The 23,824-nt window shown below is 42.5% G+C and overlaps 1 protein-coding gene across 1 annotated transcript in view; it reads right to left on the bottom strand.

The window, feature by feature from the left end:
* The window catches only part of ARHGAP20 (Rho GTPase activating protein 20), a 60,706-nt gene that overhangs the window by 21,713 nt on the left and 15,169 nt on the right, over nt 1–23,824 (bottom strand). The window contains exons 4-7 of the mRNA XM_059821616.1: nt 9,391–9,561; nt 3,971–4,120; nt 2,052–2,093; nt 974–1,058 (exon numbers count right to left, since the gene is read on the bottom strand). Of these exons, the coding sequence (XP_059677599.1) occupies nt 974–1,058; nt 2,052–2,093; nt 3,971–4,120; nt 9,391–9,561 (448 nt within the window). The remainder of the gene's footprint in view (nt 1–973; nt 1,059–2,051; nt 2,094–3,970; nt 4,121–9,390; nt 9,562–23,824) is intronic.

The following is a 23,824-nucleotide window of genomic DNA, read 5'->3' on the forward strand; positions in this document are numbered from 1 at the left end:
TACACCTGAGCACACCTTGATCTGCAGTCCTGCATTTCAACTATCACAATTATTGTTATTGTTTATTAACATTTGTCTTAACAACCTGGCAATTCTAACTATTATCGTTTACCTTAATAATGATTTTCTGAAAAAAGGCAGGCTCCTTTATGCAAATACAGCATTCTAAGTGGAGACTCACTGTTGGACAGAGACGTCCAATGAAGTCTAACTTCTGTAAAAATTTCTCGTGTCCTTGAAAATGCTCTTTAGGCTTCTGAGCATGAAATACAGATCTTTTAAAAACACAGTTAGAAAGAAAGGACAAATGTATAAGAAGCAGAGGAAGAATGGATGGATTATCACTGAATGCTAGGGTATTCCTAGGGAACTGACCACATACAAGATTTTAGTTCAAATTGGTTAAAAATTACTTAATAAAAAAGGTGAAAATTACCCTGTGCATGACCTTTCTTTACCAATTTACCTTATGACTGTAAATTTACCAATATCAGTTAATTGATGAAAAACATGCTTAAGGCAATTTCAGGGTGTTCATATACACAGCTTTACTGACTTGCGATCATTATAAACAATAGAGCACATTGCAACTTTGCAGAATTGAATGAAAGCAGCTGCGGGTTTAGATCAGCTTTACAAGCAAAAAAAGGGTACATTGTACTGGCATTTCTGAAGATGCTTATGCGTAAGTTCTGCTAGAGGTGTTTCTCGGGACTTCACACTGTACAGTCTTTAGTTTGTGTGCCAGAACCAGTATTTCTTTACCAAGCACACTGCCTTTAAAAAGGAGCTCATGCATTAAATACAGGAAACAAACATTTCAGGGCTGCATATGCTGAGACTTTGAAAGGGGCTGGATCCTTAAAGGAGGTTGCAACCCAAAGGAACCCTCCCAATATACAAAGGATTTAGAGGTGAGTAGCACTCATAGGTGATATGGATTTAGACTGCCGTTTAGCTCAAGAGCACTTACATATGCACAAGTTCCCACATCCTTTGCAATTATCTTCAGAGGAATGCTTTTAGGATAGTCTTTTTCCTTCTCTTCTCTTATTCGACTGACAAAACAAGTACAAAACAAGTAAATTTTTAATATTGTAAACATAAATAGCAAGATGGAGATTTGAATAGCAATCAAGCAATAACTGGATAAGAAGCAGATTGTTTACAGATGTACTGCAGTAGAAAGTTCTCTGAGGACAAGAAAGCATCCAGCGGTATCTGGAAGGGATGCTGACTCTGGCCCCCAGTAATGCCCTGTTGTATTAAACTTCATTGTAAAAATCAGTGTAAGCAGCAGAGAAACTGGATTTAAAAAAATCAAACTAAAACTACTTGTCGTTGTGATGACTCAGTCTGCACTACAGGCTCCTACTGGTATCAGTTATATCCCATTGTATGGACCAGTTCAAAGGACTGAACAGGAGAAGAGTGAATCAGAAATCATCCACAGCAAGGATGATTTAAACCACCCCAGCAACTCTGAAGAATCAGATAAAGACATAAACCTCAATCAGCAGAACTAGGTCACCAGAAAACAAACCCACCACTAGTAGTTTTCTGTCCAAATGCTGACTGAAATAAGGTAGCTTTATTTACGCAAACCCTCCCACCAGACCCTCCACCTTGGGGTCCATTTTGTTAGACCAAAATACAGCCAGCCATGAGCAGCAGACACATTAGAGCAGAGGTTCCTGAGCTGGGCTTGCCTAGATGCCATCACCATGGAAAGATCCCCAGGCTCAACTAGAGCGATGGTGGCAGAGACTTCTACAACTGTGGAGGGAAGGGACCATGTCTGACAGGAATTGGTCCAGTTTTGTGCTGAGCCACGTTCAGGCACAGGGAAGCATTTCCCTCCTTGTGTAGTGATCATTGTATGAACGGCACATAGCATCTTCTGCAGGGAGAAGACATGAGATGTTTTTTTTCTTAATATCACTTTGAAAGAGCTTATCTATCATGATGGCATATTTACCACAGCTTGGGAATCACTGGTCTAGATGACTGGGACTCTTTTCAGTGTCTTCAAAGACTGTATAATAAAGTACCTTTGCAAAAAAGACAGCCATGTTTCCTTTTGTTCTGCAGACCTGCAAGAATTATAGAAAAACAGGGACAAATCAGCCATCATTCTAATATCAAAATAGCCCTTGTACAAACCGTGGTGGAATGGTCTGCTTCTTGGTTGCAATTTCCATAAATACCTACAAAAACAAAAAGGTTTTTCCAGATTTGAATGAAAAACCTGTTTCCCTGCAAAATCAACTGAAAAGCCTGCCATGGAGATCAAAAGCCCCAGTTACCAGTTTTTACCACAGAAGTTAAAGCTTTACCACTGAATTCAGGAGGAAATGGGTTGATTTCTTAAACTAATGTCCAAACAGAAGAGGAGAGCACTGTAAAATAAGAGCTTAATTCAAAAGTTTAAAGGTATTTCCTCAGGTATATAGACTTCTTTCTACTTTCACTATTCTAATTCTCTTCCTATTTATTACTTGGTTTATCACCACGTTACAAAGTAGACATAAGCCACAATGAAAAAAGGTCCCATTGTACTTAGTAGGGTTTAACTTTGGACCTTTTAAGGCTTATCTCATTTATACAGTTGCAAGGATACAAACTGTCCAGTTAAATGTAGCTAATAATAGGATAGTGCAAGGAATCTAACCTAATTTTGCTTCAATTTTCTTGATTTAAATTTTGCCCCAGACGGAGTAACTGCTATTCCCACTGCTGCTTCTACAAATCAAGCTCTTCAAATTTTCAGAACAGGCATTTAGGGAACTGCAAACCTACTGAATGATGCTGTGAAGGGAATGCACTTTATAAACATTAAAAATGTGATTCTGCTTTGGCTGCTTCAATTCTGTCAGATATGCATCTGTGGACTTATGCATGGCGTTTTAGATTTTTCCGTGTACCTCCAGACATAAAATAATTTCACTTCTATAAAATCTCTGTTTTGATTGAAGCTATTGTTTCCCTATCCAACTGCTTTCTCATAGCTATAAAGGATCACGTTCTGTCTCTAGATCAAAGCTCATGTTTACTGGCAAGGGTTCAACTGAAAATCAATAGAAAATTTCAACTTTGTTTCAGGACTATTAAGTGAAAAAAACATAAACAGGACGACCGGCTCAATAGAGAGCAGTTTGCGCACAGCATTCTCTTTGGATACAGACAATGTGTCATACAAATTACGCTGCATGCGTCAGCTTTTGCTCTCTGTTGGTGAAGAGGAAAATGCATTTTCCAAGACCCAGCCAAACCACTGTGGCTAAGCAGCTGGGATTTCAGGGCGACGGTGCCCTCCCTTATCCAAAATGACAACAGAGTCCTCCCGCTGAGACTAAAATTAGCCTAATCACTGAAATTACCTCTACAGCCCTTATGTGTCCTACAGTCAATGCTGCAAAGACAGTCCAAAAATCTTTCTATTAAAATTCAGAGATTCTGCTTTAAGAGGAATTTTGACATTTTCTATGGCACAATTAAATTAAAAAGAGAAACAGGACAAGGTCAATGTTTCACTGTGTTTCCCGCTACTTCCAATACAAGCTCTTCTGTTTAAAAGTGTCCTACAAGGGTCTTTTTGATCCTTTCATTAGCTTGACTGTTTACTATTTGCAGTTCATCTTATTAATTAGCCAAGGCGTTTGTCAAATTGTACCCAAAAAAAAGATAATTTCCACTGAGAAAGTTTGCAGCACAAACAGTGCTTTGCCAGATCATGTATTTTCTCAAATTTTTAAGTGATAAGTATCACTGCCACATTTGCAGAGAGACAGAAGATAAGGCATGGAGGGTAAGTGACTTGCTCACAGCAGTAGAAGGAATTAGTTTAAGAATCAGTAAATTCCTTCTTCCTACCATCACTAGTGCTGAAATGAATCCGTGATAGCCTTATTATCTGTCAGCCTAAAAACATTTAAGTAACTTGGTAAATAAAACATATCTCAATCCTTACCTGAAATTTGCCACACAGTTTGTGGTGGGCCAGCCCAAAACAAAGGACCTCTCTGGGTCTGTGCTGCCTTCACAGACTTCTTCTGTACAAAATGCTGTCCACATCTCACAGAGACGTGCTTGGCACTTTAGTTTGAAATGAGAGTGCGACCTGCCAGCAGAAATTCACAGGTGTGTCACACACATGAAAACATAGCAAGGCAGGTTAAACAACTCAGAGTTTCTTCTTCCTTCAGGCATATGTGAAGCTTGCATTGGAGCTGATGGAAGAAGCATTTCTCCTTTAGTTAAAGAAAACAATGTTTTATTTGCGTTGCATATAAAATATATCCATTTCTTATCTAAATGGGATCAACAGATATCTTATATATGGGATAAATAGGTTGCTTGTGGCATCCCTGGACATCCCCTTTCTTGGGGGAAAACTTCTCCCCATGTCTACAACTCCCCTCCAAATCTCCAAATCTCACCATGAGGCAAAGATTGCCACTTGTGTCGGACTCTCAGTGACTTTAATGCCATTGAGGATTTTACAGTATAGTTGGATTGCTTAGCCCCAGGGTCAACAACTATGGTGAGTTTAAGTAGTGAGAGCTAGTTAATCCTGAAGAAAGAACAAGCAGAAAACTGCCATTTGTGTTAACTACAGCACGGGTCACACACAGCCTCTACGAACTAGCTGCATGGTAGCTTTAAGCCCACACCACTTGGAGAATGAACCAGGACTTCATGCATTCTCAAAATATCTAGTCATCTACAAGGAAGATACATGATTTCCCCAATTTTTAAAAATTTGGCCCTTCCTATATTTTATCCTACACTAAATGTTAGAGTACAGTAAAGATCAAATTTACAGACTTTCACTTTTTTATTTCAACTATTTTCTTCCACATAATTTCTCATTGTAAGTCTCCTTCCTTTAGGATTGGTGGGCACCAGTGCTATGTGAGAAAAAAGTAAAATCTCACAAAGTCCGTCCAGTTCTGCAGCAATGTAACAGCCACTCACTTCAAGGCAGGTTTGCACTAGAGGCCTTGCAGACTGAATTACCTGAGCTATGGTTCTCCTGGGCCAGCGGGGAAAAGCTGGAGGAAAAGTGTCCCCTCCCTGAAAATGTTTTGCCCTTCTAATCCAAGGACTGCAAGCAAGAGCATGTCAGCTCAACACCGTGTCGCAAATGTGGATGGGGACAGTGCCAGGCAGCATGGTGATTAGTGCTCTATAAATAAATATGCTAGGTAAGCAGTTTCTTAGAGCTCTGATACACAGGGACTACCTTCTCTGAGATTAGTCTCATTTACAAGGTATTTGATTTAGGACAGACTGAACTAATACAGTCTGAAACATGAAAGTACTTGAACCTTGTGGCTTTAAAGAGGACATAGATGAACTTGCAGTACCCTGACTGGTCTGAGGTTTCCAGCTGACAGATGCTAACAGATGTAGTGGGGTACAGCAACAGTAATAACCCAGCAGCAGTTACAGTGGTGGGCAAGAAAGGACCATCAGTGCATATCACACCTGGCAAAAAGGTACACTTCAATTAGATCACCATAAAATACTGTAAAATACCATCTCAAGGTCACGTATTTTTGAAACGATACCATGGTGTTTCCTGGTCAGCTGTACATTTCACCTCTCTTTATTACGTTTTGTTACCCCTTCAGAGAGAAAATTAAAGTACAGGAGAACATTTCAACACTCTCATCGACAAGTCAGTTTGTGATGCAACGAGTAAGATCTGTCAAGAATACAGAAAAAACTGTAACTGACTGACCACAGAAACAACTGTGAAAATGTAGATCTACAAAAAAATACAGCTGTGAATTCTAATGTAGATGTGAATAAATGGATGCCTGGTCTGACTCTGCTGAATCAATCTGTTGACACCCCCTTTCTCCCAATTTCTTTTTCCCATTACCCAGTACAGTGAATGGTCTACATGCTGTTTCACTATTTTAACATTTACAGTTCATAAAGCCAGACTCCTACAGTGCCAGTAGCGGGTGTTGGCAGGGTGTTGGCAGAAGGATGAAAGCGTTCTCCAGTCTTGATGTATATTCTTACCCTGTTTGCCATGCCTGGTCACAGCTCTCGGCGATTATCAGTATTCAAGTGGCCTCGTTTCCAGAGGCACTGAAACAGTAGCCTTCATTAACATCTAAAGAGCCTGAAGTATAATTTTATCTCTATCATCTGCCATGTCCTTTATGCAATCCACGGGTTCTCAGTGTTTGTGAAATGCGGGTCTTCTATTTAAGTGCCAAAACATTACCTCTAGAAACAAATACATCATCACTGATTAAGGAAGCAGCATGACTGAACATGGGAAAAATGGAAAGAGTAACAATATAACAAAGATTTTATTTATTTTTTAAGGAAGTAAGTCCCCTTGACAGTGTTACACTGTAAATATCAGGCAGATCCAGAGTCCACTGAAATCAACAGAAAAATCATGAACATCAATGGTGTAGGTATTGATGCACCCCAAATTGTGCCACCTCTGCAGAGTAAATTCAGTTCCTTTTACTTTCTGCAAGTGGCAATCGGATACCTTGCAGCCGTTAACAGATGGAAGATTAACGTCTCACTAGATTTGCTAATCTCCTTAATAGGACCCTCTGACAAAAGCATTAATGGATCTACTGTGAGATTGCTACCGTAATTCCATGTATGTACTCAACCATCAATTTCTATGTCCAGCCACGTTGCGAAAATCTAAAAATCTATGTGTATATATGCATGTATATATTACAAAGGAGAAGGAGGAAGCCATTTCTGTGTGCCTCCGGCACAAAAACTTATGTGAGAAACCTTGATCATTAAACGGACAGATCCTTGAAATATTTACTCTGCCAAATTAAAACACATGCTCTCCATAAGAAATCTAATCAATATATAGAAAACAGTATAACATTCTATATACTTAACATTGGTTTAGTGAGAAAAACTCAATCAATTTATGACTTATTCCTCACAGGAATGCACTAAAAGGTGGGTCAGCAGAGAGAGAAGCACGGCATGTGGGTATTACTCTTATTTTTTGTAAGCTGGGCTAATGCATGATCTCAAAAGATAACAGTCTACATTTCAAAAATTATTAGAAAGTAGCAGAAAACGAACCTACAGGCACCTTGTCCAAAGCCGTACACAGACCAGTTGTAGAGAGGACCTACCCCCCCCAAATTTCCATGGGAGCAACACCAATTCGCTGCCTTTAAGGAGGAGCTCAGTGCTGTACAGGAGTTTACTCAGCAAGCTCAGAGGACACAAGTTACTTGTTGCTCTCTTTAGAAAAAACTTGTACTCATTTGCTGATCATACGAAGTCTAGTTATACATAAGCTCCCTTTGTACAGTGACCAGCTACCTGCAGCTGAGCTGACACCAGTGCAGCGCTGAGCTGTACCTAAGATATCTTAGGTGTTCATACACCCCAAGCTGAAAAACTACTTAACGCGAAAGAGTATTACAAATTTTCAGTACCTTCACAAGGAATAATTCTGAAGTTAAGTCAGATTCAACTGTAATATTAATTCTGTTCTGGTGACCTGCTGTCTTGACTCTGCATTAGCTATTAAAAAGGCAGTAACAATCAATAGTCACGGCTGCATAGCAATACACACCACTCAGGTTTTCCCTCTAGGAATCAGCAATGGTATTTTAGCATGAGATGTCTTTAAAAATGCTGATTTTTGAGTAGTATTCATTAGTGACAGCTCTGATGCTTTAATTGCTGACAGGGCAGCTGTAGAGAGAACATCCCAATTAGTTCTTTAAAATACATGAAGTAATTTCATTCAAAATACTATTTTTACCATTTCTAGCAAAGACTTGATCCCCCTCCCCCTTTTTCACATGCAGAAGCACATTTGTTCTCTTCCACCTTCTTCAAACATTGCAGAATCTTCACCACACTAAATCAAATGCTGTAAGAACTGTTACTACTCCCCAGGGAGCAGATTTTGGAGTGGTTACACAGGGTAGTGCTTTACTATGCAAATAGTCCCACTGGGACCCAGCCAAACCTGCAGTCATGTGCAGCTCAGCCTGGGATTGTTAACACTGCTTCATGCTAAGCATGCTGACCAGGGAGGGAGGGATTCATCTCACCTGACTTTAGTCTTCTACAATTTCGGAGCTTAGAACTAAGCTAGGTAGACTGTGCCCACTGAATAGCCAGTGGACAGAGTGAGAGACTGCCAAGAGCATGACTCCCCTCACCCAGTGACTATAAAAGGAGCCTAGAAGCCTAGGTAAGTTGCAAATATTTAACATTTCAAAGCTTAAATTAGGTGACACAAGCATACCTAAATACAGTAACAATGCTATTACTGCTACTGCTGGTAGAATAGCAAGATTTCCCCTAAATATCCTTATGTTCACCACCCACCCGTACTGGAACATGTTTTGGGTAAAATATCTTCTGTGTTGTCACACTACATCAAGTGAAGGAGTTCAGCTGGGGGGAGTTACATTTACTACATGTGATTCAAATGGACACAGCTCAGAGTTCTACAGAAAACACAGATTTGTTCTGGCTTTTCCCAGCAGTCCCCGAAACAATTGTTTAAGCGAAAAGACACATTGCAAAAGCCCAGGATTCACATTGAGATTACCCACCCTGTGAAACCACAAACACAGTGCCTAACAGAGAATGAAGCTGCATCGCAATTTTTTATTATTATTTGCCCATAACCCATAACAGCAAGTGAAAGCACCCTCTAAAATTGCCTTAAACCACAAATGCTGCAGAAAGCTGGCATGCTAGACACAGCTTGTAAATCTGATTTAATTGTGAATGGTAGAGTGAATAATCAGAGCTCAGCAGCAAGCCTGATTACACATGAACACTACCCAGACTGCTCAGCATCGCTTCCTTTCCCCTTCCCCACACTCCTCCTGGCACAGCACAACCTACAGAGGCAATGCTGCCTGCAATCTCTATTTTTACACAGCTGCTCATCACTGGTGTGTATCAAAGCAGCTTCCAGGTAAGCATTAAGACCTGTAGCCCCGCTGCAACACAGCCACCGGTGTTACGCACACCCCATAGGACTGAAGACGACCTGTCTAAAACACAACAGTCAGTTGAAGGCAGCGCAGTGGACACAACTGAGCACCAGTGAGACTTTTCTATGACACTGCGCTGCCAAAACAGGGAAGATGACATAACACAAGCAATATATACAAGAACATCTGATACTTCTTTAAAATATTGGGTCCTGGAATTCCTCTATGGCTATGTCGTGTTCACAGGTGCCTGAAGAGGTCAGGCACCTAACTTCCATTGACCAAATAAAAAGCTTCCTTATGATTTAGGGAAGATTTGCTACTAAAAAAGCATTACGGAAATCCACGTTATGCTCTCCTGAGAAAAAGGTCTGCTCTGTAGGAGCAGTGTCTGAGGTGCCATACTCACTTGGACTTGGCAACAACCAAAAGGTCTGTGAAGAGGAAAAGGTGTCGCTCCTGGGTTTGCAGACCTGTCTTCAGCTGCACGTGGCCGTCCAGGATGAACGTTCGGTTGTGGCACATGAAAGACTGCACAAGGGGACATGCCTCTGGGCTGATGGGGGAGAAGCAGCCTTCCCTGCAAAAGGAAGTAAAGGGAATAAAGGAAAGCGAATTAGCCAATTGCCTGTGAGTGAGAACCAGGCAGTGACTTCCCACACCCACTGCCAAAAGGTAATTTATTTGACTGCATTTCAGTGAAAGGTGAGAGGGACAATGAACATAATCCAGCAGTCTGATTCTGAGACAAAATCTGTTAGGGACTGTCCTCACTGAATCTTTTACAGTCCAAGCACATGGATAGCATTTAGCAAAATTTAAATACAGCCCTCTCCATAACTGCACATCCACCTTGATCAGAAAGAGACTTATACTTGGGGTCAAGAGCAATTTATAGAAATTATTCAGAACCAAGGACAAACATAAGGTGCAACTGAACCTTGCTAGAGACAGACCATGTGCTAGACACAACATGAGAAGAGGCAGCTCAGCCTCTCTCCCAGCACATGGCCTGCATTGAAGCAAGCTCCCTTTGCAGGGTTTCTTATGTGACTAGAGCATGGCTATGCTGGTCTGTGGCTGTGGTGTGTAGAGGCTGCCGGATAATCCAAACCCAGGTCTATGGGGGGTAGATCTGCCTCCCTCCTGGAAGACATTGATGTTTTCTAAGGAGGTATCAAGTAGGTTGCAGTCAAAGGTTACTGATGGTGGAGACACGATTCCCTCAGCCCCTCCTGATCTAACTGTTCTGCATGACATAATGTAGTCAAATAGTTATTGAGGCAGAAATGAGAGTTTCTCTAGCATGATGGTCAGCTTACTCACGCAGACAGTATATCCCTGGTTTCTGACCCTTGCCCTAACAAATGCTTATTTAGACATTGCCGAACTGAATGAATGTGACGGTCTGAGGGGAGGACACTCCTTCTTTAGGGCTTTCTAGAAGCTGGTTGCAGGTCAGGCTCTTCCTTGGAAAGCCAGAGACATGGCTTCAAATTCTTCCAGGCAGGTGAGAGAACTGAACCTGGGTCTCCTACACCCTGGTGTACTTTAAATAATGAATTTCTGGATTAAAACCAGGATCCGTCAACATCTTTACTCATGATTTTTAAATGCAGCTTTTCAATTATTTGCTTTCCCTAGAGGTGCCTCCAAATGAACCATTTCCATTTGGCTGAATGAATCAGTTCAATTTTTATTCAAATGCATTTACTTATTTTTTCTTGTTAAAAATAAAGAAAATTAAGCTAAAGCTTGGCAGGGTCAGCTTGGCAAGGAAAGGCTGGAGTGAGCACCTTTGCGATTATAGTTTATTCCTGGTCCCACTGGAATGGATGACAAACACCTAACGGCTTTGCTGGGAGAAGAAATGGACCTTATACAGTGAAAGTCACAAAGAAAATGGGAGAGATATGAAAGAAAACATGAGTCAGCAGAGAAAACCTTCAAAAAAGGTCATAAACCTTCTTGTACCTCTCTTAGAGCCTGGATGATTCCCGACCCTCCTCTCCTTGATGCCTGTGGCTGCATTACTCAGGAAATTATTTAGGAAATCCTGACAGCTGGGAGAGAAAGGATAAGCTCTGAGATTGGCCTACATTAGCAGGACACACTTTCGCTGATCTGTAAGGAGCTGGTGAGGATCTCTACCTGCTGGAAGAGCCCTGTTTGGCCTTGGTTTCCCCTTTCTGGCTGGGAGCCTGAGTTTTTGAAAGAAGTCCTCAACTTAATTTGTCTTAAACTGTGTCTTAATCTTGTCTTTCATTACCTAACTCATTAAGGAAGAGAGAAAGAAGAGAAATAACTTTCAGAACGAATAATGCAAACCTGAAATTATTTGATCATTCCTCAGCAGAAGGGGTGTCCAGGAGGGGGGAGGTTAAAGCAGAGAGAGGAGTTTTGGTCCAATACAACACTGATACATGCTGTGTGGCCAGCAACAGGAGTCCGGGGAACAGCAAGCATCTCTCCTACCCTGCCACTTTCGTGGGACTGGAAATTCACCAATTCACCAGTTCATCAGTGCCTGTTAGGTTACTGGGACTCAGTTTCATAAACTCCCTAGCAGCACTTGGCACAGAAACTTAAGCAGAAATCAGGAATGATGACCAGTTCACCTGTGTGCAAGCCATGCATGGCCTTTACCTCAAAGGTTAAGTCAGGGAAATAATACTCACTTATATTTGAACCCAGTAACAACAATAGTCAGAAAAAACCCTTTCACGTTACACTGCTGTAACCAAATCAGCAGAAACATTCCTAAAATCATACTGAAGTGCCTGCCCCTACTGACTTTCCTGTAGGTTCAGGCTCATATGACTCCATATAGGCAACTCTACTTGATTATTCCCATTCGGACATTTTCTACATCCTGATTTGTAAGCCCAGGAACCTCCCAAGTTAAACTAAGCAAAATCTTTGTCATAGAGGTAAACAAAGGAAAGTGCAGTAGGTTTATTAATGCCAGCAGGGGTGATGCAAATTGAACTTGGTTTTAGAACAGGAAAATGCAGTAACATAAATTAGTTATTTTAACGAAATCTGCCTTTTAACCCAACACCTTTCAAGCTTCTCTGTCATCTGAACCATAACAAGTACTCTTGCATACTTTAATAGAGTTTACCTGATAAGCCTTACAAAAAAAAGTATCGATATTTTCTTCCTTTGAAACAAAGTGGAAAAAATAAAAGTCATTAATTCAACCAGAATCTTCTAAAGCCCCAGGATGAAGAAACATGGAGGAAATTCACCAGCAGTGATAAAAATGTCTTTTGGAAAGCACGCTTTTGATCCTCTCAATTAATGTTCCATTGCTACAAGACATGAATGAAACCCAAGTTTTGTTACGTTGAAGAAAATGCAGATCAGCTATAACCTCAGGCCTAGGGATTTATATAAAAGAGGTGTTTTTGGAGTTCAGTTTTTAATGGCTCACTGATTTTTCTGGCCATTAAATGGGTCTAATTTTGAAAAAGTGCTAAGCACTCAAATATTGACTCTTTGAAAATTCCTTTTAAGAGAATTATGCAAAAGTCAGTGCTTAAGTCAATGTGATTTCTGATATAATTTAAAAAGTAAAAGTAAGTGATATAGGGCCTTCTCTGTGGTCCCCTAAAAGTTATTCTATGATTAACACATGTAAAAATCCCACGAAGTAACATCTTTCCAGTTTGGCAGAAAAAAAAAGCCATCACCCGAGTTTGTTAAGAAGGAACTGTGAACTGATTTCTAAAAGATGGGGATATCCTGCAGAGTCAGCAATCAGCCATGTTCCACTTTGTGTAGAAGCAAGGCTGATACTGATGTTTAGATGGCATTGTCATTGTAACTCTCTACTCTCAAGTGGACATTTCTTCCTAAAAGTACTATTTTGAGGGTCTGAAATTTCCATGTGTGGTTTTATCCAAGGAGTAACTTCTGTAATTTGAGGGTATCTACAGATACATTCTTAAGTTATTCAGGAAAAGAATAAAATCACTGTACCAGCTGAAATTATTAGAAAGATAATTGAAGATTTTTTTCCTGGCATTTCCAGAGCCAAAATTTTTACACCTATTATTTTTTCAAATTAATCAAAATAGGCATTTTGTGCCTATTTAAAAGACACGATGATTTAAAAGAACTTTTCAGTTTTGTAGGTGTAATATATGAAGTTGAAATCCAAAGTAGTCAGCCAAAAACTTAAAAATACATCCCCATTGCATTCAGTGTGAAGGCAAATACACCACTGCTCACTTTGTCAATCCTGTATTTACCAGAAACCACAAAGTACAAAAAATACTTCTTCCCCCTGCAGAGCTTCCTTAGGGTTTCTCAGTAAAACTGATACCTGAATGGCATGACCTTCAAAATGTTTATTCTTGGTGTAATGGAGATAGCTTTATTCTCCATTTGTAGTGAAAATGATGAAAGAAATTATATTTTCTAAAGGAGAGTTTAACAGCCCATGTTAAGTGGTTACTAAATCCATGATCCAAATGTTATTTATGCCAATGGGAAGTTTTCCCGTGATTTCAGTCAATGATGACTTCAGCCTGTGTAAGATTTAGATTAAGCTATAAGATGCCTCAGGGAACAATCTGTTCCAAGGTACCTAAGCTGGAATGAGCTATTGCAGGTATCTTGGCTATATGATATCCCTCTCATAGACTGCTCATGCTCTGTCCTAAATCTCACTCTGTTGTTTTTGCTATTGTTCCCCGCCAGAACGTCTCTCCACTGATGATATCTCTGCAGCTGCAGAAGTTGATTTCCTCTAATGATGCAGCACCAATGCTCTCCACACGACTGATACCTATTGAAATAAAATATCACTTTGCTCTTTAACCTCTGAAGTCCTTCACAAGGGGTAGGTGAGAAATGCATCTTTTCGTCAGCAGAGCAGTAAAATGGCAGCTATTCAAAAGGCTGAAATCTGAGTCAGCCCAGCCACATGAGAGGCTGCACATGGTCTGTCCAATACTTAGACATACATAAAACCTTTCCAAATTCCTCTCACTGTGAACAACTTAGCCTACGCTCATTTCACACATAGGTACCAAAAGCAAAAATACTGCATACTTGTGCCAGTGCGTGGCCCAGGTAAGGACCAGAAGCTCTTTACAGTTTTGTGCCTACACATGTAGAGCTTGCAGCTTACGGCATAAACCTAACCTTGTTTTGGCTACGGGCTAGAGAGGCCACCAAGCAGAGCACCTGCCAACCCTCCTCATGGTGTTCAGAGATGACAGACTTATTTTGTATATCTCAAAGGACAGTTTTGGTTTGCTCTAAGGAATCAGCAATTTATCTTTTAGGAAAAATAAAGCCAATGAATTTTCAACTTCAGTGTCTCTCAGTAAAGCATTTACTTTACCATCACTGAGTCACAGCATTGGGCTAGAGGAACCCACTGAGAGAAGCAGGAGTTATTCACACCCTTTCAAGGCTAGTGAAAACAGCAGCTATCTGCACAGTAAGAAACGTCTACAGCCCAGCCCACATTACGGATTTTTGCCAAAATGGATATATCAGTCAGGGGTGACATGTGATTTGTGACCAGTAGAGATACCCCCAAAAAGCAAGCCTGATCTAGAAGTCAAGTTCCTTCATTTTCTTCACAGAGCTTATACTGGAAATCAGGTAACAATATTTACACTTTTTTTTCTGTGCCTCCTACTCAGACCCTTAAGCCCCTAAAAATTCCTGTGAAAAGGAACTTCAATAGCAACTTAAGAGATGCTTCCTTCCTGTTTTTGCTAATGAGGCAGGCCCTGCTAACTGGAGCTTGGAAGCCAAGATGGTTTACTGCTGGAAAACCTTTAGCACATAAGACATATTACCCATATTGTGTGCCTAGAGGATATTTTGCATTCAAGATAATTAACTTAATAAGGTATTGAGAACAACTCTTTAACTAACCAACCGTGGTTGGAAAAGAGCTGCTCATCCCAACCTGTCCCGTCCCCACTACCTGTTTGGCACGGCCACGCAAAGACCTGCTGGCTTCAGGGCCGAGCACTCGCAGCTCCTCTTTCCATGAATGAGGCTCCACACAGACAAGGCTCACCTACACAGAGCAATTTGCGGCTCTGAGCCCTATTTAGACAAGCAGATTACATATAAAAAAATTCCTCTGCATTTGTAAAGGTGGTAACCGCTCACTACTGTCACTGCCTTCCAGCCATGACCAGTGCCCTCAGGTAGTCACCCACATGCTCAGGATCTTTGGTGCTTCTTCCCACTTTGACTCCTCATGATTCGGAATATGCTTTTCATCTAAATTTATGCGGTACTTTATTCTAATAAATAATAATTCTACCTGGAGGGTGAAAGTAAGCATGAAAAGTATCAGCCTGGAGGGCAGGAGTGTTTTCCAGGAAGGCGGTAGGTAAGATATGGGCCAACACAAAGTTAGTATGCTGTTGTAATCTTACACTGACTATTTATAGAAGGGACTGGGAGACACAAGCATAAAACTCTCTTAATCACACGGGCTGCCAACCCATTTCTGAAAATCTGCTGTCAACTTGATCCCTGCTATGCTAAGGGACCTTCTTTCTGTGGATGCTGGGCATGTTCGCTTACTGTTATCTATGGTAAATCTTACACAGTCAAAGCAGCACTTTGTGAAAACAGCGCGGCGTTCCAGAAATAGCAAGTCTATTTTCTGCAGCACTCCGTTAAAGCCTCCCAGGCCATCAGCATCGCGTACAGTAGCTTTTGTACAATGCAACGAGTGAGATGTGCTTGGTTTTTCCAAGAGCACTGGTTATTTTCTAAGTATTAAAATGCCTGCTCCTACTTGACAAGTGTGCTTTACTGATTGCAACTTCTTTTTTACGAATAATGTATTTGAACAAATCTGAGGCAGTCACCTCTCACCCCTGCATTTTCCCTCATGGACTGTGCCTGTGGATCTCACAGAAAGCCCTCTGCCACAGGCATACCTCGGCCCCAGTTCACAGCCTCTAGCACAGGGCTATCCTCACTCTACCCATGCAAGCGGCTGGACCTCAGCAAGCTGTGGCAGAAAACACTGCACCCAAGATAAAGCAGTGAGTCCCAACAGAGTCACAGAGCCTTTGGATCAACATGCACTGCAACCGTCTCTCCAGCACGGGCAGTGCAAGCACAAGCCTGGACAATGGAAGGGAGATGAGTATTAATAGAGACTGGGAGCAAGTTTTGCTGAGATAAGTAGATAAATTTACATTTTAGGGCAGCAATCAGAGCTACCACCTACATTTAGGAAATCAGGTACCACTCCTCTGTTTCTAAAACTCAGTGTACCCATTTTAATTCAAAATATATTGAGAAAATATTCCAACGTAAATTATTCTAGGATTCTAAAAGTCGTTTTGTAAGTATCTGAAATCATCTTTGTATGATGTCAAAATCTTATTAAAAGTAATAAAAATTACTATGACGAATAATGTGGTTTACACTAAATGTTCAAGGTGCTGAGGCATGTAACTATTATTTTTCTGTAGTCTTTCAAAAATCAGTAAACAATTAAGACTTGCAGTAAAATATCACATAGCTGTAGGGTAAAATGCACCATTAAAAAAATCTTCACACATTTCAGGATGGAAGCTTGGCAGATTAACTGAAAAAAAGCTGCACTTAAGTAATTTCTACATAGCCAAAAGGACAATATTCTCTGCAGAGCAAATACGTACTGCAGTGTGGTGCTGGAGACAGGAAATATGCTTGTGGTTTGGTTTACTTCCAAGGTTTTTTGTTTTATTTTAACAAACAGCTGCAAGGTGTTTACTCTGAAAATTTAGCACAAGGGCAAAATTCTCTATGGGTATAAATTAGCACCATACGTTTCGGTCATATTTTGCCTATTTCCACCAGAAAAGACTTTAGTGGAAGTTATTTAAATCCTATTGAAAAGCTCTTGCAGTGTGGGTGTCCTCCAGTTCTGCTATACAGCTCTGCTAGCAATCAACAAGTCCAAGGGAGCTTGGTCCAAGTCTCCCTGAGCAGGGGAGAAGTTTGGGGGAGGACATATTCACATGTAGAAGCCAATAAAACCTTTTTTGGCCTTTGGAAGAATCAATCCTCTGTTCCCCACTGCAGTTCCCACTCATTTTTACTGAGTGACATAGCTGCACCACCTTGAGTTACTCTCCCATTCCAGTTGCACCAGGGAAATGCCATTCCAGGCATTGTCCACCCAAACAAAGATTTCGTTGTTCAGCCAAAAAAAGTCAGGAAAAAAGTGACCTTTGGGGGAGGGGAAAAAAAGAAAAAAGTTGGATGAACAGAGGGCAAAGAAAAGGCCAGAACTTCACACCCCAGCTCTGCAGTTCCCCACCTGGTTGTCTGGGCTCTTTGGAGCTTCTCGTGGCCTACAAGAAGTCTGGAGGCACAGGCCACCTTTGCCACTTCCACCCCGGCTCCTTCCTACGCATTCCAAGGAGACACACAGGGGAGCACTCTGGGATCTCAATTTCACCCATGTCCCCCTAGAAGGATCCAGTATTATTTTAGTAGCCTGAAGGGATAAGGTTTCTGTCCTACCTTAATTTTTTTGGGAAGCAGCAATCACAATTGGGACATTTAATCCCACTTAATCACAACTGGGACATTTAAAAGCCTAGCTCAGCTCCATTGATTTTGAGTTACCTCATGAAAGAAACTAACCCTTCCTTCAAATGGGGTTTCAAATATCTTCTTGCAAACTGTATTACAAGAGTTCAGCGCAGGTCATGTAATAGCCAGGAATTCTGGGCTACCAAAAATAGCCAGGACATGCTGCAGACCTCTGCAGAAACAGGTCATTTCAAGCTGAGGTGCACATGAGGTTATGAGATTGATGTGGGCATCTTTAGAAATCCCTTCTGGACCATCATGTATGGCTGTTAGTGAGCCTGTGTGTATCTGCCTGCCCTATCGTCTGCAGCTACATGTTACACAGGCTGTAGGTGGGCAAGAATAAGGCACTTGTGTGACCATGTCCTTTTAAGAGGAAAACAGCATTTTCTAGGTGACTGCCTAGGTTTATTGCCTGTAAGCCACCTCACTCAGTTACAGGGTAATACTAGGGGTGCTGCTCATGGTGTCTCAAAGTCTCACTGCTCAACAGTCATTCCCCTTTAGCCGCCGATTTTCCCATTCTTCAAGAAGTAATTCGGCTAGGCTCTTCCGCTCCTCAGCTCATGCCACCTGGGTAGAGTCTGCAGTTAGGCAACAAGGAATTTTAAGAAAAACAAATGCATTCAAAACAGTGCAAGACTTCAAAGATGTGGCCAGGTAAAGCAAACCTGGAATCCACCAGCTGCTGTTCCCTGATTGCCCTTTTTCAGGAGAAAACCTGCTGATTATAAACAAAGCAATCACATACAAAGTGACCTATAAATAGTTGCAAGTACTGCCGTTAAAAGATAAGCCCCTTCACCATGCTTTATCCTCCCGCAAGCTGCAGCTCTCATAGAAGCTGCTGCTGTCCAGCCTTGCCTGTATCCCCACAACTGTGGGACACTGTGGGGTGAACTCCACAAAGCTCCACCACAGACATGAAGGGAGGATCTGCCCAGCCCTTGTGTTGGCTTAAGTTTTAAGTACCACTTCCCTACGAAGGACGACTGTTATGCATGCTGCATGGAAGATGGTATTGTCACTTCACCGCACCTGTCCCAGCTGTAACAGGAACAAATCTGGCTTTGGTTTGCCTCAAGGGCTTTAAACCATATTTTGATACTAGCACTACAGCACAGAAATTATCCTATTACAGTGAAGAGATTACTTGATATGCCTGCCGCTGCCAGCTATTGCAAGTGTAATGACCCAGATTCCCTATGAACAGCCATCAGACAAATTAGTTGCAGCCACATGCACCTGTTTGTTCTCCTATAACTAACTGCCTACATATTCAATGAGTTTTTCGCATAGCTACTCTGGCAGGTTAGTCAGAAGTTTCTATTCCACTGGTGATCTGAGCTGGGGAAAAAAGCTGTTGGAGGATTCCCCACATCCCTACACCTGATGGTAATTACTTTATGTAAGGGAGAAGCAGGCACAGGCCAGTTACCTGCAAAGAACAGCAGCCTGGAGGAGGGGGAAATGCAAGAGCCTTTCCCATGATGACTTTTTTCCCCATGTTTATCTGAGCCTTTGATAACAGCAGCAGAGCTTGCCCATGTCTGATGAGTGACCTCTTTGTAGAAATGCATATCACACTTGACACACCACCCACCAGGAAACCTGTCCTGCTCTTGGACAGCAAAACTGAGGGGAATGAGCCTGAGGTTGCTTGCTTAGTCGGAGGGACTCAGCAACCGAATGTGTTTCCAGAGGAGCTCTGACAAATGAGATGCCTTGCGAAATATTGGATACAGTTTTACTACCAGAAAAAAATTCAGAGGGAAGGAAGGTGGATGAAAACACCTCAGCTCTGCTTATTCATTCAGGTGAAGGTATTTACCATTCTTTTCTGCATCTTCTGAATAATGCTGTCATGAAGACCTAGGATGCACGTAGATGTACTGAGATACCTACTCCAACTGAATGCAGTCTGTGTTCAGTGCACAAGCTTGCTACAAATGGCACGAGGATCCAAACCAGCACACTCATCTCAGTACTTACAACCACTTTCAGCTAGGGGACAGGACAGGCTGAACATGGATGTGTCAGTGGGTGACATGCAAAAATAATCCTGGGAACAGACGTAGGCCTTTCCCCTCCCAGGTAAGTGCTTTTACCATTCATCTACAGAGCCAGGCTTGCTCCTGTGAACATAAGATTTTTGGTCCCAGGACTATTGCATGTCCTTCTGCATAGTGGCCCACCTTCAGCTGCGGGAGGGAGAAGGAAAGTCTCCACTCACTCCAACTACCCTCTGCTTTAGTAGTTACATCACTCTTCTGGGAAGCAGAAGATGAATTGCCTAAGGAGGTAGAGAGCTGAACCTGGGTGATCCATTGAAAGCACACTGACTTGGAGGCCAGCAGTTTCACAAGGAGCAATGGTAGTCTGTGGGGGCCTGCCTAAGGAGCAGGCTAGAAATGCCTAGCATAGCTTACACAGAGCTTGCGAGATGGCACCAAAACTTGGTTGCACCATAGACTGTGGTCTCTCCCTGCCAAAATACCTGATGAGCCAGACTTCTTCCCACTTGAGCCCTGATATTGCTCTAAACAATTATTAAAAAACACTCCAGAAAAGTGGACTTGGCCAGAGATTTAAAAGACAGGAACATTTGCAACTGCTTTTGTGAGGACCTTGCTTTTGCCTGGGCAGGCTAAATAGGGTCTGTGGACTAGTGGATGGGACTTCTCAGGAGCCTCTCATGAAGCAGTGTTTAGTTCTTTGACACAGGCCTGTTCATGCTGCTAACAGTCATGCTGTACTAGGATGGGCAAAAGCACAACTCCAGGTGTTTGGGAAGCTCCTTGGTCAGTAGGAAAGTGCCTGAAGAACAGAGGCACTTGGGAGGTCAGGCAGCCACTGAGATGATGTTTTAAGTCACGGTTTTAGATTCAGGTACCTAAACTATTACCATGTCTTGCCCTTGAGGCTTATTAACCTTTATTGGATCTAGCCCCTGGTACTCAAACACTTAAGACGTGGACACAGAAGAAATCTAAAGATAGACTGTTACTCCCGTGGTGTGATTAAAAACTCCTCACCGGCAGTTTTGTGCACCATGAGGAAGGAACTGGACCAGGAGAAGTGATGCCATATCAGCCAGGAGGGGAGTTCAATGTGTATTTGATGTTGGCCCTTGTCAGAGGTGAGAGCACCAGAGGCTGCACATCAGCTTGCACATCATTAGAGGCTTTCTGCTTGTTTACACAAGATAAACCATCGCAAAGCAGTCTGAGCGAGTCGGTCTGTGATTTCCTCAGGTATGCCGCTGCCCAAACTGCTTGGCCAGACTGTCATTTGGCAGAGATTTTATTGTCTAAAATCAGGAATACACAATGGCTGGACAACAGCTGCATTTTGCCAGACCTCAAGGCCTAATCCAAAAAAAGCCCCCCAAATGGGCCGCAGCCAAAAGCACATGTCCACAGTGATACATGTGGACAAGCACAGCCCTGCGCTCATCCAGATGAGCGGTGCCCCTTGCTGTCATGTCTTAAAACTGTCACAACTCTATCCAAAGGGGAATCGGCTTAAGGCACTAGTATTAAACTATTAGTCATTTATTGTAAAATTAATCCTTCTTTTAAACCGCAATCCCTCCAAAACCCTGCTTCCAAGCCTTCCTTCTTCTTACTTTTAGTCCTTTTCTTTTAATAAAAAAGGCAGCATATCTCTGAGAGCCGCAGCTCATTTTGATCTCCAGATGTACAAACATCGCTATAAGCCAGTTTGTATGTCATAAATGAAGAACTGATGGGTTTTATCAAAAACAAACATATGCACACATACACACACATGCTCACACACAAAACAAAACAGAAAACACACAGCGGGGGGACAGGAATGCCAATCTCTGAGTTAAAAGGCCATTTGAGGCCTCAGAAAATTCACTTTGTTCCTTGTTAACAGTTAATAAAATTTTATCCCCAGCTATTACTACGTAAAAATAACTTTTGCGTTCAAGCACATGGTTTAAGGAAACAATACTCCAGTGTCATCATTAGCTTAAATCAAGCATGAATTAGAAACACTATAAAAATGACAACTTGTACAATATCATCACAAGTCATTTTACTTATGTGCAATTCTATTAAAAAGGAAGAGCAATTTAATAAAAAATAGTGGTGGTTTTGATTAAAAAAAAAAAAAATCACTATTTTTCTACAAATTCATGTATCCTTACCTTACATAGGGAAACATGACATTCTGGTGAAGGGTCTGGAGCACTGGTCTTAAGAGGAGCAGCTGAGGGAGCTGGGGTTGTTTAGCCTGGAAAAGAGGAGGCTGAGGGGAGATCTTATCGCTTTCTACAACTACCTGAAAGGGGGTTGTAGTGAGGTGGGTGTTGGTCTCTTCTCCCAAGTGACTAGCGACGGGACAAGAGGAAATGGCCTCAAGTTGTGGCAGGGGAGGTTTAGATTGGATATTAGGAAAAATTTCTTCACTGAAAGGGTTGTCAGACACTGGAATGGGCTGCCCAGGGAGGTGGTGGAGTCACCATCCCTGGAGGTATTTAAAAGATGTGTGGATGAGGCGCTTAGGGACATGGTTTAGTGGTGGAGTTGGCAGTGTTAGGTTAATGGTTGGACTTGATGATCTTAAAGGTCTTTTCCAATCTAAATGATTTCATGGTTCTATGATTCTATACTGAGGGGAGAAATCTGGGGAAGTTCTCATACAGAGATTTTTGCCCATTCAGATTAAGCACAAAATGTTAAAACATCAAAACTTTTCATGAAATGGAAAATCTCAGAAAAAATCCTGATCAGAAGTTTTGAGGCTGAATCAAATCTAAAAATAAAACCCAGAAGCAAAGAACTTTCCATTTGCTTTGTTGACTGAGTCCTTAGGAATAGGATTTTCCCTCCATCTTGATGACTAGAAACTTGATTTCTAATGAAACTGATTTTTATAACTACATGACTCCTGAAGCTGGAGCTTTATGGAAAAAGCTATGAAATATCACAAGTCAAGACAAAATGAATGGTGCCTGTACTTAATACCGGACATTAGCAAACTCTGTTTTGTGGGATTTTGCCCTTTTTCTTCCTTTCTTTCATAAAATGGCTCTTCTGTATTCTTGAGTGTATTGGAGTCTCTCAGACAAAGGCCTGTAAGATGAGGGGTGGAGGACACAGGGCTTACCCCGGGGTGCTGCCACTTCGATTTTCACCTGGAGGAACCACACTGACAACAGTGACAGCCCTTGTGCATCCCAAAAAACCAGGAGCCCTGCGGCTTCAGAAAGACTGCCTTGCAAGGGCTCCCTTCCACGGCATACCTCTTTCTAAGGGTGAATGAAGGCATTTAAGAGCCCTCATCTCTTGTGACCACGCCATTTGGGTGGCCAAGGGCATGGGGGGGAGGCTTTAGAGATGTTGTTTCAGTTGTGCACGTGCATGCATGCCTAGCGTTAGCTACCCAGCCACCCGAGCCGGCCCCTCACAAGCCATGGGGCGGCAGGTGAGGGCCACACCAGGGAGCAACCCCCAGGCAGGGCCTTGGCTTGCCTGACAGCCACTTCTGCCTCAAACACTGAAAATCTTTCCCTCCTGCCCACGGTGCCAGTTTCAAAGTGACTTGTTATCCCATTATCCTCTCCCCTCACCTCCCTTTTGCAGCCTTCAAGGGAACCCGCTCCCACCCAAACTGCGACACCTGCATTTGAAATGGAAGGAGGCTGGGACAGTATCTGGCCATGCTACCTCCTGTCCTGGTTTTGAGGCCATCTCTCCCCACACCACCACCACTGCTGGCGTATAACTGCTTTGGAGGCAAAACCCCACACTGATCATACGTGTAAGGTACACACAGAAATGCGCACACACACAATATGGCAGCCTTTGTCTCTCAAAGCCCCTCAGGTTTAGCCACGAGGCGTCATCTGTCTCACATCAACCCAGGGCTGTGCTCCGTGGTGGGGTGGCCCTAGGCCATGCCCTATGTGCCACCAGCAATGGCACCATCGATCGACCAGGCTGTGGCGGCCCTGGCCAACGGTCCCACTCCTCTGCCCGACAGGTTTTGCTGTGGTGACCGATGGGGACAGGCGCCCCAGCAGTGGGGTGGCTTCAGCCAGGGGGGTGCCATCCCCGCTCCACACTCCAACAAATGCTGTCATGGTGCCCGGTGCGCTGCGTGAGAGCGTCACCCGCCTCCGCCATGGTGGCCGAGGGGACAGCGGCTGCTTGGGCCGTACCTGCCCGTAAAGGCCTCATCCTGCAACAGCTGGTAAATAAAATGGCTGTGGGGCACACCGTGGTGGC

Source organism: Gavia stellata, chromosome 1 (genome assembly GCF_030936135.1).
Source record: "Gavia stellata isolate bGavSte3 chromosome 1, bGavSte3.hap2, whole genome shotgun sequence".
Classification (NCBI taxonomy): Eukaryota; Metazoa; Chordata; class Aves; order Gaviiformes; family Gaviidae; genus Gavia; species Gavia stellata.